This window comes from Piliocolobus tephrosceles, chromosome 5 (assembly GCF_002776525.5).
Source record: "Piliocolobus tephrosceles isolate RC106 chromosome 5, ASM277652v3, whole genome shotgun sequence".
NCBI classification, from domain to species: domain Eukaryota; kingdom Metazoa; phylum Chordata; class Mammalia; order Primates; family Cercopithecidae; genus Piliocolobus; species Piliocolobus tephrosceles.
The window spans coordinates 4980495-4993234 of record NC_045438.1 but is presented as its reverse complement, the minus strand read 5'-3'; the positions used below and the strand labels follow the sequence as shown (position 1 = coordinate 4993234).

General features: G+C 40.1%; 1 protein-coding gene across 1 annotated transcript in view; it reads right to left on the bottom strand.

Annotated features, from left to right (window-relative positions):
• ROS1 (ROS proto-oncogene 1, receptor tyrosine kinase) overlaps positions 1 to 12740 on the bottom strand; it is a 142127-nt gene that overhangs the window by 116496 nt on the left and 12891 nt on the right. The window contains exons 4-6 of the mRNA XM_023218993.2: positions 9349 to 9409; positions 5678 to 5826; positions 4816 to 4954 (exon numbers count right to left, since the gene is read on the bottom strand). Of these exons, the coding sequence (XP_023074761.2) occupies positions 4816 to 4954; positions 5678 to 5826; positions 9349 to 9409 (349 nt within the window). The remainder of the gene's footprint in view (positions 1 to 4815; positions 4955 to 5677; positions 5827 to 9348; positions 9410 to 12740) is intronic.

The window sequence follows — 12740 nt, the reverse complement described above, 5'->3', positions numbered from 1 at the left end:
GCTGGTATCCCTTGCCTGACAATCATTCCTCTTTGTTAAGAAATCATTTTCTGAAAGGACCCAGTTAAAAGGCAATAGCACCATTTAGGCCAGGTGCGGTGGTTAACGCCTGTAATCCCAGTACTTTGGGAGGCTGAGGTGGACCAATCGCTTGAGGCCAGGAGTTCGAGATCAGCCTGGCCTACATGGCAAAAATCCATCTCTACTAAAATTACAAAAATTAGCCAGGCATGTTGGTGCATGCCTGTAATCCCAGCTACTTTGGAGGCTGAGGCACAAGAATCACTTGAACCCAGGAGGCAGAAGTTGCAGTGAGCTGAGATCATGCCACTGCATTCCAACCTGGGTGACAGAGTGAGACCTTATCTAAAAAAAAAAAAGAAAAAAAAAAGGGTCGAGTGCAGTGGCTCACGCCTGTAATCCCAGCACTTTGGGAGGCCAAGGTGGGCGGATCACGAGGTCAAGAGATCAAGACCGTCCTGGCTAACACAGTGAAACCCTGTCTCTACTAAAAATACAAAAAGTAGCTGGGCGTGGTGGCAGGTGCCTGTAGTCCCAGCTACTCGGGAGGCTGAGGCAGGAGAATCACTAGAACCTGAGAGGCAGAGGTTGCAGTGAGCTGAGATCGCGCTACTGCACTCCAGCCTGGGCGACAGCGAGACTCTGTCTAAAAAAAAAAAAAGGCAATAGCACCATCTAAAATCATGTCATTCCCATAGCTAAAAGAGAATAGGACTATGAGGCAATTAACACAATACAGATAAGTTTCTAAGTTTTGATGTAGCTAGAAAAGTGAGAATCAGAAACATGAGATGCTATCCCTAAGGACACCCATATAGGGTCTAGAAGACACAGAGGATACGTGAGCTTGCTTATCCAGGAGAAAGGCCCAGAAATGGACAGCAAAATTTGCTTTCATTATTTTGATTTGCCCAGCCAATGTCTCTGTATGGTATTTCTGTAGCACCAGAAAATGTCCCAGCACTGTTGGATAACATATGGCATTGCTTGGAACAAGGAAAAATTCATTCTACTCTGATCTGGAAAATTTCAAACATGGTCCTAGGCCAGTGTTTGATCTGAGGCTGTAAATAAGAACAGTCAGAATAATTAGCAGAGGTGGCCGCACAAACCCTGAGATCTGACAAGCAAGGAGACAGCACCCATCAGGGAAGGGGAAAAATGCCCCAACCAACTTCATCAGCTGCTCAGCTCTGCTGAGGTCCAAGGCCTAGTTCAGCCTGAGGCTCTCTGCACATAGGCACATCTCCAGAGCTGAGGGTTAGGGCATCCAGCCTGGAGCATGTCTTTCTGGGTTGCCTCAGCTAACTCTGAGGGTGAGGGGATCAGACAACTCTCCCTCAGTGTCTGCCCCTGCATTTGCCTTCCCCTAAGGCTTCTAGGCTTGAATCTTTTTCCTGGTGTGGAAGTCACATCTTCAAAATAATGAGTCAGAGAATACCCCAATATATGTTGTTTTTAAAAAGCAGTTTTGATAAAATCTTAATATAGTAACCTCCCAGCTGGTCTCTACCTCTGTATTTTCAAATCTCTCTCATTCTCTCAAATCTATTCTATGTGCAGTTGCCAAAATTCTCTTTTTCAGAAGCATGTGAAGCAATTACTGCACTGCTTTAAAACCTTCCATAACTCCTAACTGTATTGTAAATAAAATACAAACTCCTTACCCAGGATATTTAAGATTCTTGGTAAGCTGGACCTAGTCAGCCTTCCCAATGTTATTCTCACTATTTTTCTTCCTGTATCGCAAGCTTCCAGCAGACGGAATACTGACTGTTTTCCCTCCATGCCTTACAATCCAATGTTGGCGACCCTGGTCCCATAGACACCTGAACCTGCTCTTTTCTCTCCTCACCTCATGTCTAACTCAACAAATGAGACTTCCTCCAGAGAGATTTCTTTGGTATTTCATTTCAGAAATAATATTTCCCTCCTCTAAACTTCCATGGGAATTTGCCAGTACCTTTTGTATGTGTTTAATAAAGCTTTACCTTATTGTGAGGTTAGTTAGGCATGTGCTTTATCTCTTCTACAAGAGAGTAAGCTTCTTAAAGTCAGTATCCATGCATCTATAGATATCCCATGAATATATTTTGAACAAGAGAACAATAACATTTATTTAGAGCTAGAATTCTATTAGAGCTAGAATTGTTCTAAGGATGTATTAGTATTCAAAGGACAGCAGCTCAGATAAAGTTATAGGATGATAGGGTAACATTCTGTACAAAGAGTGGGAAAATAGGGAAGCAGGAATCTAGCAGATAAAAAGCTTTTTGTTGCTTTCCAGAGATAATGTCACTGTGTCATATTCAATCACCTTCATTTTGAAACACTTTCATCACTTGGCTTTGGGACACCACAAGCTCCCGAGTCTCTCCTTCTCTGTGTCTTTTGCTGTCCCTCCTCTTTTTCCTGGCCACCAAATATTAAGGGTCCTTGGGCTGACACACTGAACTCCTTTTTTTCAACCACATTCACTTTTAGCATGCTGCCTCCAGGCCCATTCCTTGAACCTCATCTCTATGGTAGTAACTCCTAAACTGGTAGTTTGGATACCTTCGACTTACCTCCTGAGTTCCCAATCCTTCCATTTAATTGCTTCCTCAGTAACTCCACTTGGATATATAATAGACATCTCAAATTTTACGTGGCTGAAACAGAACTGATGATTTTATCTAGGAAAGCCACTCCTCCTTTACCCTTGTCCCTGTCTCAGTAAATGATGACACTCAGGTATTCAGACTGAAAGTCTAATTTAGCAACCTTGATTTTCCCTTCTTCCTCACCAAATTCATTCAGCAACCCCAACAGCTCAGTCTTCAAAGTATATGACAAACCTTTCCCCATTTTTCCATCATCACCCTAGTCAGAGCCATCACCAAATCAAGCCTGACTTACTAGGCCTCCTAACAGCTCCCCCACTTCCCTGGCCTTCCTTCCACCCTCCCAGTCTATTCTCCACGCATCAGTCATACTGAGAGTTTTAAAACTTGAACCAGTCCCTCCCCCTCCTTAGAACACTCCAAAGACATTCTGTTACACTTAGAATAAAATCTGTACTCCTTATCAGGGTCAGTATGGCCCTATGCGACCAAGCCTCTGTCTACCTGTCAGATCCCACCTCCTACTTTAAAATCTATCATCATCCAATTTGGCCCTTATCAGAAATAATATTGACATTCCTGCAGCCATCTTCTGGCTGTTTTTGCTTTATCTTTTATTGGTTCAGAACTCAGACTAAGAAGAAGGGTGCTATTCATTGGGTCTTCTCGTGACCCAACAAATACCTTTACTTAATTACTTATCTGACTGTCTTCCCTAGCTGGAATGCAACCCCATAAGTGTTAGGATTTTATCATCTTTGGTTTTTAGAACAGTGTCTGGTATATAATAGGTCCTTGACTAATACTTGAATGAATGAAAAAAGTGCCCAATCTTCCTTTCAATTATATTAAAAATATAATACAAAAAATAACCACCTTTCCAGTAAAAAAATAAAACAAAAAAGGAGGTGAACTTATTTACAGATGTTATTTTTCCACAGCCAAAGAATTTACAACCTAGGCAATAAAAAGACTAAAATTACATGAAGAAATAAAAATAGAATTCAAACATATCTGTGCCACACCACTACCACTCCTGGGCCTCTCACCTGGGTCACCACATGGCTTCCTACCAGTTCTTCCTGCTTTCTCCCACCCCCAGAGTCCATTCTCCATACAGCAGCCAGTTTTCCTTTTAATGTATAAAGCAAGTTGCATCAGATCATGTCACTCCTCTCCTCAAAACCTTACAGTGACTCTCCTTCCAGAATAAAAGCTACATTCCTTACCAAGATCCCTGAGGTAGACTGGGATCTGGCCCCCATCTCTCTGACCTTAGCTGTTACTGCTCTGCCTCCTTCACTCTGGTTCAGCCACATGGGCCCCTTATCTGCTCCTTGATCAGGCCAAGGATGTTCTTGCCTTAGGTCCTCCACATGAACCATCCCTCTGCCTGTAACTCTCTATCTGAGACAACTGCGTGGTTGACTTCCTCGCCTCCTTTAAGTCTTTGCTCAAACTTTATCCCACCAGCTCATCAAGCCTCATTCTGGCCACCTCATTTCATACAGCCACTGGCCTCTCCTTCCCTCCTCACTCTTTATTTCCAATCCCCTAAATGACAAACGCTGCTCAAAATATTCCTCTTACTATAGCACACAGCACCATCCCACTTACAACATACTTTATTTATTTCTTATGTTTATTGCAGAATATTCCTCTTCCACCAAAATGTGAGCTCCAGCTGGGCGAGGTGGCTCACGCCTATAATCTCAGCACTTTGGGAGGCCGAGGCGGGCAGATCACTTGAGGTCAGGAGTACAAGATCAGCCTGGCCAGCATGGCAAAACCCCATCTCTACTAAAAATATAAAAAATTAGCCAGGCATGGTAGTGCATGCCTGAGTCCCAGCTGCTCTGGGAGGCTGAGGTAGGGGAATCACTTGAACCTGGGAGGTGGAGGTTGCAGTGAGCCAAGATCACACCACTGCATTCCAGCCTGGGCAACAGAGCAAGACTGTCTCGGAAAAAAAAAGGAAAGTGAGCTCCACAAGAGCAGGGGTCATTGTCTCTTTTGATCTTAAAGGTATTGTGAGTACCCAGAATACTACCTGGCACATAGTTATGTACCCAATTATTGAATGGATCAATTAATAGGAAGGAATAGATTTATTTCATTGTTTAAAATAAAAACAAACTAAATCAAAGCTTTGGAATAATGTCCTTTCATAAGCAATGTGTGCACACCATACCTCCATGAGGATGAGTCCTGTAACTGGGACTTGGAGGGGAGTAGAGCTGAAGCTGCGCTGTGAAGATCCAAACCACTCGGAAAATGTACTCAGTAAAGGGATGCAGGGGCTCGACCACATAGGACAGTTTGGACACGGTCTAGATCAAGGAGTGATCAATAATCAGCATGTATAGAATCACCACCCCACATTGGGACTCAAGAGCATAGATTAATCTGTAGAAGATGGATGGCTTGACAGAGATGAAATAGAGGCCTGGAGCTTAGTGCTAAGCCTTTCAGACATCAGCACGCAGAATTCACTCAGAAATTCTCCCCTTCGAAATAGCAAAATTATGGGCTCAATTATTTGGCATTTATAATCTCAAGGACTTAAATTTTTCTATGTTAGTTCACATAGTATCTTGGGACTATGTTTTTTTCTAAACTTTCTCATGCTTCCCTAAAAGACACAGTCCTGGATGACCACCATAGACAGTACTTCTAAACTGCAACAACCCCCATGAGAATCTTTCTTCTGCCCTCCATCCTAGCTGGACTCATCTTAGCTGGGATGGGCAGATAATGACTAATGGGGTGAATGGTTATGTGATGCTGCACTGAAGGAATAGTATATATGTCCAACATTATATTTTCCTTATAACATAAATATTGTATTTTCCCTATAAAATAAGCCTTAATGTTAAGGCTTAGCATTAACATGTTACAGAGTAGCTGAGATTAAAATTCATCTAATCCAACTACCCATCTTACAGCTGAATCTTTTCTAGAGGGCCTTTATGCTTATAACTATAAGTAAAAATTTGGCGCTTTCAAAAATTGGGAAAGGGTCTGGGTTTAGGTACAAAGACAGTCTTTCATACCTTAGTATAAGTCCAGCTTCCCAGAAGTTGTGCATATTTCCACTGAATGATGTATTTTACTCCAGAGAAGTTGGCAGATTTCCATCGTAATGTCATATTGTGGCTTCCAATGGAAGACGCAAAGGGCGCAGTTGGAAGGTCTGCATTTCCTGGAGAGAAAACAAGATTTCACTCACCATGCACTCCTGTGCATCAGCAGAAGAGAGTGTGTGCCTGTCTCATCTAGGGCTCTCCGTATTCTCTTGCTAAAACTGCATCTTGACACAATAACTCACCTGAATAATCAATGGCATGCATATTCAATTTATTTTTAAAAATCAATCAGTCTGTCAGTCTTTTTTCCACAGAATTTATTGTTATCTTTGAATATAGTATTTTTTTTGTTCAGGATTTGGTTTTACAGGCAGATGACACAGAGGGTTCTGAGCTGTCCAGTTTTCTCTTACAACACTACTCTCTTACAGGCCGGGGGGCCCAGTGCTCAGAGCATGTCTGTGTCACAACAGAACCATTCATTATCCTGGGACGTGTACCCCAATATATTTCTGAAATTTTATCCTCTAATTCTACTATTATTGTGCATCTTAAAAACAAAAATTTTTATAGGTACAGAGCAATTGCCTTTACTCCAAAGGACGCTATGATCGGCTGTCTCACATTATAAAATATTTCAGGACATCTAAACACTAGACATATTACAATTGGCAGCACATATTTCTCAGGTGCTGCTTGCCAGGCACGGTACAAAGGGCTAGACTTCTGAATGGTATGTCACTGGGAAGACATGATTTTACTTTACTTTTTATGTTTTTCCAAAATTGTGATGAATTTAATGCTTCAGCTTTCTTTCATAGAAACAGAATCAGCACTCTGGTTGAGAAAGCATGGTAAATTTGGTAGGGAGCTTAAAATGGTTAAATACAAACTCCCAGGACCTCACTCTTCCTGATTAAGAGAAAATGGATACAATTCTCATCACTACAGATACCAGACATAGACCAGTTAAAGTTCATACTCTGTAACCCAGAAAAATCAAAGCCATTGTCATCTGAGGACCCAGCCCACAAAGAGGCCTAGCACAACCTTTCTCACCGATTCTTCTTTTTATAGTTCATTTTTAACTATTATAACTGAATAAGCAAAGCACAGCTCCACTTTCCTCCCCTTTCTTGTTGTGAGACTCTCAATAGCAGGAATTAGGTATGCTGTGGACACCTTGAAGAGGACTCCAGTGATGGAGTTGTCAGCAGAGTGAGGAAAAATAGCCAGGAGGCATCAGAAACGACAAAAGTTGAGAACTAGGCAGAAGTGATCAGTTATATAAGTACAAGTAAATGTAAATATCATAGCTAAACATAGACATATTTCAAAGCCGTGGTGATACATATGAAAAAAAAAAAGGTAAAGTAGGTTTATGCTAAAATATCAAGGCAAAGAGAGAGCCAAATGGAAAAGGGAAGCTAGACTGAGCTCCGTCCTATTTTCAGTACATGGCGGAGTGGGTAAGAAAAGGCTCTGTTACCAAGCAGCTGGGTTCTAATTTCAGAGATATCCCTTACCAGCTACGTGGCCTCAAGCAAGTATATAAACTTTGTGCCTCAATTTTCTTACCTGTAAAATTAGGTTAATTATAGTATGTGTAACTCTGAGGACAAAAGGAGCTAACACATATTAATTAATGAGAAAAGTGGTCAACTCATAAATGCCTAATAAAAAATAGCTATTTTTGGACAGGCATGGTGACTCACGCCTAGCTACTCAGGAGGCTGAGGCAGGGGGATTGCTTGAGCTCAGGAGTTTGAGGTTACAGTGAGCTGTGATTGTGCCACTGTACTCCATCCTGGGTGATAGAGTGAGACTCTCTCTCTCTGTCTCTCATATATATATATGTGTGTGTGTGTGTGTGTGTATGCATTTATATTTTGTCTAGGCAAATATATATGTTCATTTATTTATTTTAATATGTTATTAGCTAGTATCATATTCCATCATGTGAAAAGAGATACGGGAGGTATCTAAAATGAACATAGCATTCCCGCTGATAAATGACCTAGAAATCACATGAGTTAAATACAAACAAGGTCTTAGGATCATGGATGAAAGGATTAATTATAACAGACTACAGATATGGTCTTTAAGTACAAATGCTTTTATTTAGACTTGGTACATCTCATTTGTTAGTGGTACATAGACATTGATCCATAGCCAATGAGAAAATAAAAATAAAGCATTGATTGCACTTGTATTCTAACAGAATTGTATAATTAAGCTGGTAATATAATTTTAGAATATAATAAAGGAATGCAAATAAAAGATTATGCACTTCCTCAGTTCTGGTGTCCTTAGTTTCTCAGAAATTTTTTATGGTTCTCTGAACCAAAAGAATTCTCTAACAGTTCCATTTTTTAAGTAATATAACTCAGTAAGTATGTATTAATACCAAATTGACTAACAATTTGGTATCTAACAATTTGGTAGATATTTGAAACAAATGAGAAATTGAAAGATAAAGCTGTATATTTATTTCATCCTGAAATAAAAATAATTGCATACTAATGGGGCCTGTGCACCTGTTGGGTACTGCACAACTCCTCCAATATTATGATCAGATTGGGTATCACCATCCAACAGATTTCTCATATCTCTGGGTTCCCCTTGAGTGTTTAAAATACTCCATGGCTCCCATGAGATTGCTGTAATGGCCTGGAGCACATCAGTGCACAGCTTGGAAACCATAAAATATACATTTTATCCACAGCTAATTTCCATAACATAGAAAAAAAAAAATGTAGTATCACTACCTCTCCACAGAAATGTCTAGGGTGTCTTTTGTGGGACACTAAAGGGCAGAAGCAAATCAGAACAGCAAGACAAGATTCCTCTTCCAATTTCCATCAGTCACTGAGAGCAAGGAACAAGCCACTGAGTCAAGGACTACAACGTATGGAAGAGCCAACCATCCTTCAGATTTAAGGGAACTGTCTACAGCTCGGTGGGAGGATGCCCTAGGGAATTCGGGAAATTATATCTGCTGACATCCAAGCTGTGACTTATCAAAGCATTGGACTTTTAGAAACTACTGGATAATTAACACTCTAAGGCAAAGCTACTGTGACACGCCCAGCCTACTCTGAAATCAGGCAGAGGAAGCTGATAAACACCCAAGGCCCCTACTTGCTCAAAATCTAACACGAGAAGCATAGCTTCCGTACATTTTACAAATTCCTAGAGTCTTCTGGGGAGTCATACACACAGTAGGCACTCTATTGGATACCTGTTAGCTGAATAATGGAAGGTACATTCAATACAGTATGCGTATACTTTCCAGTCATTAAAACAGTGGCATTCTCTGACATCAAGTCTGCTCAGGATGTACATTTGTCTGTCATTAAGACAGAAGTGAGTGTACCTACTGAACTTGAGGACAAAATCTGGTCCTAAACATTAGTCATGTACTGTTTCCTCTTTTTTGTTCTGAAAGAAGAATCTTGCTGAATCTTTATCAGAATGGCCTATACGTTTGAAATTATTGAATTCTCTAAGTAGATATTTTTGATCATACTGAGATGTAGAAGTCAAGATGTTTTGAGAGGGGTTTCATTATCTTTACATAAGTACAAGTCACTAGAGTCGTGCAGCCTATTTTTTATAAGTCGTGTGTGTCTTCTTACCCAGTACTTCCTCTTCATATGCACCTTCCGCGCTGCTGCAGCCAACCTCACATGACTCCCGCTATGGAAGACAGAGAGCATGACAGTCAGGGCAGCCTTGGTACTGGTTTTGCTGATAAGCTTCAACTAAATTTTGAAATCCAAATGCCTAATATGCAAGTATATCTTTGCCCAATACGTGAGTAAATCTTTGAAATCTACTCTGAGTGCCTAACTTTGAGTGCCTAACACGCAAATACATGTTTATGTCAACTATTTCCCCTGCAGTAAAATTCCCACTTGCTAGACTGGCGCTTCCCAAACTTTTGACCATGCTCCACAGCAAAAAATAATTTAACAAGACAACTTAGTACACACATACAATGTTGAAAAAAAGATTCCTGGCCAGGCGCAGTGGCTCAAGCCTGTAATCCCAGCACTTTGGGAGGCCGAGACGGGCGGATCACGAGGTCAGGAGATCGAGACCATCCTGGCTAACACGGTGAAACCCCGTCTCTACTAAAAATACAAAAAACTAGCCGGGCGAGGTGGCGGGCGCCTGTAGTCCCAGCTACTCCGGAGGCTGAGGCAGGAGAATGGCGGGAACCCGGGAGGCGGAGCTTGCAGTGAGCTGAGATCCGGCCACTGCACTCCAGCCTGGGCGACAGAGCAAGACTCCGTCTCAAAAAAAAAAGAAAAGAAAAGAAAAGAAAAGAAAAGAAAAGAAAAAAAGATTCCTGAAATGATCCTTACTTTTCCCTCCATTTTTAGAAATTTTATTGAAATATATTCACCTGCCGTAAACTCACTTATTTAAAGCACACAGTTCAGTGCTGTTAGAATATTCAGAGTTGTGCAATAATCACCACAATCTAATTTTAGAATACTTTCATTGTCCCCTAAAGAAACCCCTTTTCTGTGATGTGCTCTTATATGTACAATGATATTCTATTCTATTGTTTCATTTTGTTTAATGTGACTCTTGGTTGACTGAATTGATTTGATGACCTTCTAATGTGGTACATCGTATAGTTTGAAAAAACACTGAGTTTAGCAGTACAATTATCTGCTTGCCATCTTGGTCAATGTTTTAGTGAGCTTAAAACCTAAAACTTTAGAGTAAAATGATGCTTAGGGATTAACTACTTATTTTATATATCCCGGTCTTCCTTGGAAAATTAAAAGTTGACTATAAATTTGTATAGTAGCTGAACATTTTAATGAATATCTTTATACCAATGTTGAGTTTTAAAATCGATGAAAACTTAATGATATTTACATTTTATCTCATTAATGAAAAATACAGTACATAACTTGATGACTGAAACACAAATTTCCTGCAACTCTTAACAGATGCATTAACATTAGCTACAAAACACACACACACACATACTTGCAGAAAAGGTACATATTGTAAAACCACAACACAATCATGATCAATCTCCCTACTATCTTTCAATATGTAACTACAATACCTAGGACAACAGGCTATAGTTTCTCATGGTAATAGCGTAAAGCAGGCACAATACATTTGCCCTAAAAAGAAGAACTATAACTTGCAAACATGAACAGTTCAATGTTTGATTTGCACACTGAAAGGAAGGGTGCCTGATAAATCCAGGTTTGCTTAGTTAAGGATTAATTTAAATAACTTAGTTTGGGTTTGGAATTATTTAATTTCAAGGTTTAGTAAACATTTCACATCCTGTTTACATACTTTAGTGAAGCATTCAACATATTTATTAACTGCAGAGAATAAACAAACCAATTTACAGCAAAATTATTATATAACATGAGGGGTTTTTTCCGTAAAAGAAAACTAACGAGAAGAGAGGAGATGTATTTGGAAATACAGATTATTTTGAAATACAGCTAGTCCTGACAATCAGGGGAAATTGTGGTCCTGTTTTTTTCTGACATTTTCAGGGGAAATAGATAATAAAATTCCCATCCTTCTGGTAGTTTAAAAGTTATCTCAAGTGGAGGTAAAGCTAACAACCACGTTTCCTTCTCTCTCTCTCTCCTCCCCTACTCCAGCCCTCTACTCCTTTCACTTCCCTTCAACCCTCCCTGAACCATGGTGGCAATTCAACATTGGACTTCAAATAAAGTCATCCAGTGTTTCTCAAGCTTGAGTTGCCTGGAGAGAATCTAAAGATGGTTGGATTTAAGGAATTTACAGAATCTGAGGCTGAAGCCCCTGGATAGGACATTCATGTGGAACATTCCATGTAACTGAGCTGCCATTTCCACAGTAGAGGCCAAGTTTACTCTTCCCAGGGGCTACATCAGCTAGCTCTCTCTGTTCTCACCCACATTCCCATCTTCCTCATCGTAGTCAGTCCATCTTTATTGCCTCTCTGGCTCCCCCCTTGGTTTCCCAAACTGGCAAATAGGCTGCCAGGGCCCTTTCCAGCTTCTGTAACACAAGGAAGCCTCCCCCACCGCCCTCCATATGAATTGAGGCATTGTTCCCTTAAAAATTATTCATTCATTCCTTCATTCATTCAGAATATTTGAACAATTGGCCTTTTTCATGCCAAGCATGGTTGTGGGGTCTAAGAATACGACAGTAAGCAAGAAAGTTAAATTCCCTGCCTTATAGGACTTCCCTTAGAAGGAGGTAGATAATAACTGAGTGACAAATTTTTAACAAGAAAAAATAATTCTGATAATGAAAATTGCTAGGAAGAAAATAAGTCAAAGCCACACGTATAGCTAGGTGGAGAAGGAGACTTTATTAGGGTGATCCAAGCCAAGACTTTAGTCATCAGGAGGAGCTGGGCTTGCAGAGATCTGGGCAAAAGCAGAAGCAAAACAGGATGAAAACTCTGAGGCAGGAATGTGTCTTCTATGTCAAGAAAGAGGGAAAGGTCAGTGTGGCCAGCACAGAGACCAAGGGCAGAATGTGAGATGAAGTCAAGACAGGCAGGCAGTGGAGCTGGTAAACCTTTGTAGTTTGTAATTCTTTCCAAAGAGCAGTAAAAACCCATTGAAATGTTTCAGGTACAATAAGATCAATTGGTTATAATAAGATCTATTTTGACTATTGTATATTATATATATAAATATATATATATATTCTATTGTTTCATTCTATATACAGCTATATAGCCAAAGGCCAAGATGCGATGATAAGATCTAATTTGCATTTTAAATTATCAGGGATAAGCCATCTCACTGGCTATCATCATTTTCCAAGTTCTGTTTCACTGAGCTATCACTTTCAAGATTATTCCTTCCAAGAAATACGAATTGCAAAAATGACAAGCCTCCTATGTTCAAACACCAATGAGTAAGGAGTCTGATTTCCTAAAGGTGTGGACAACTGAGGTGACAGAAGGAAAGATAGATAGATAGATAGATAGATAGATAGATAGATAGATAGATAGATAGATAGATAGATAGATAGA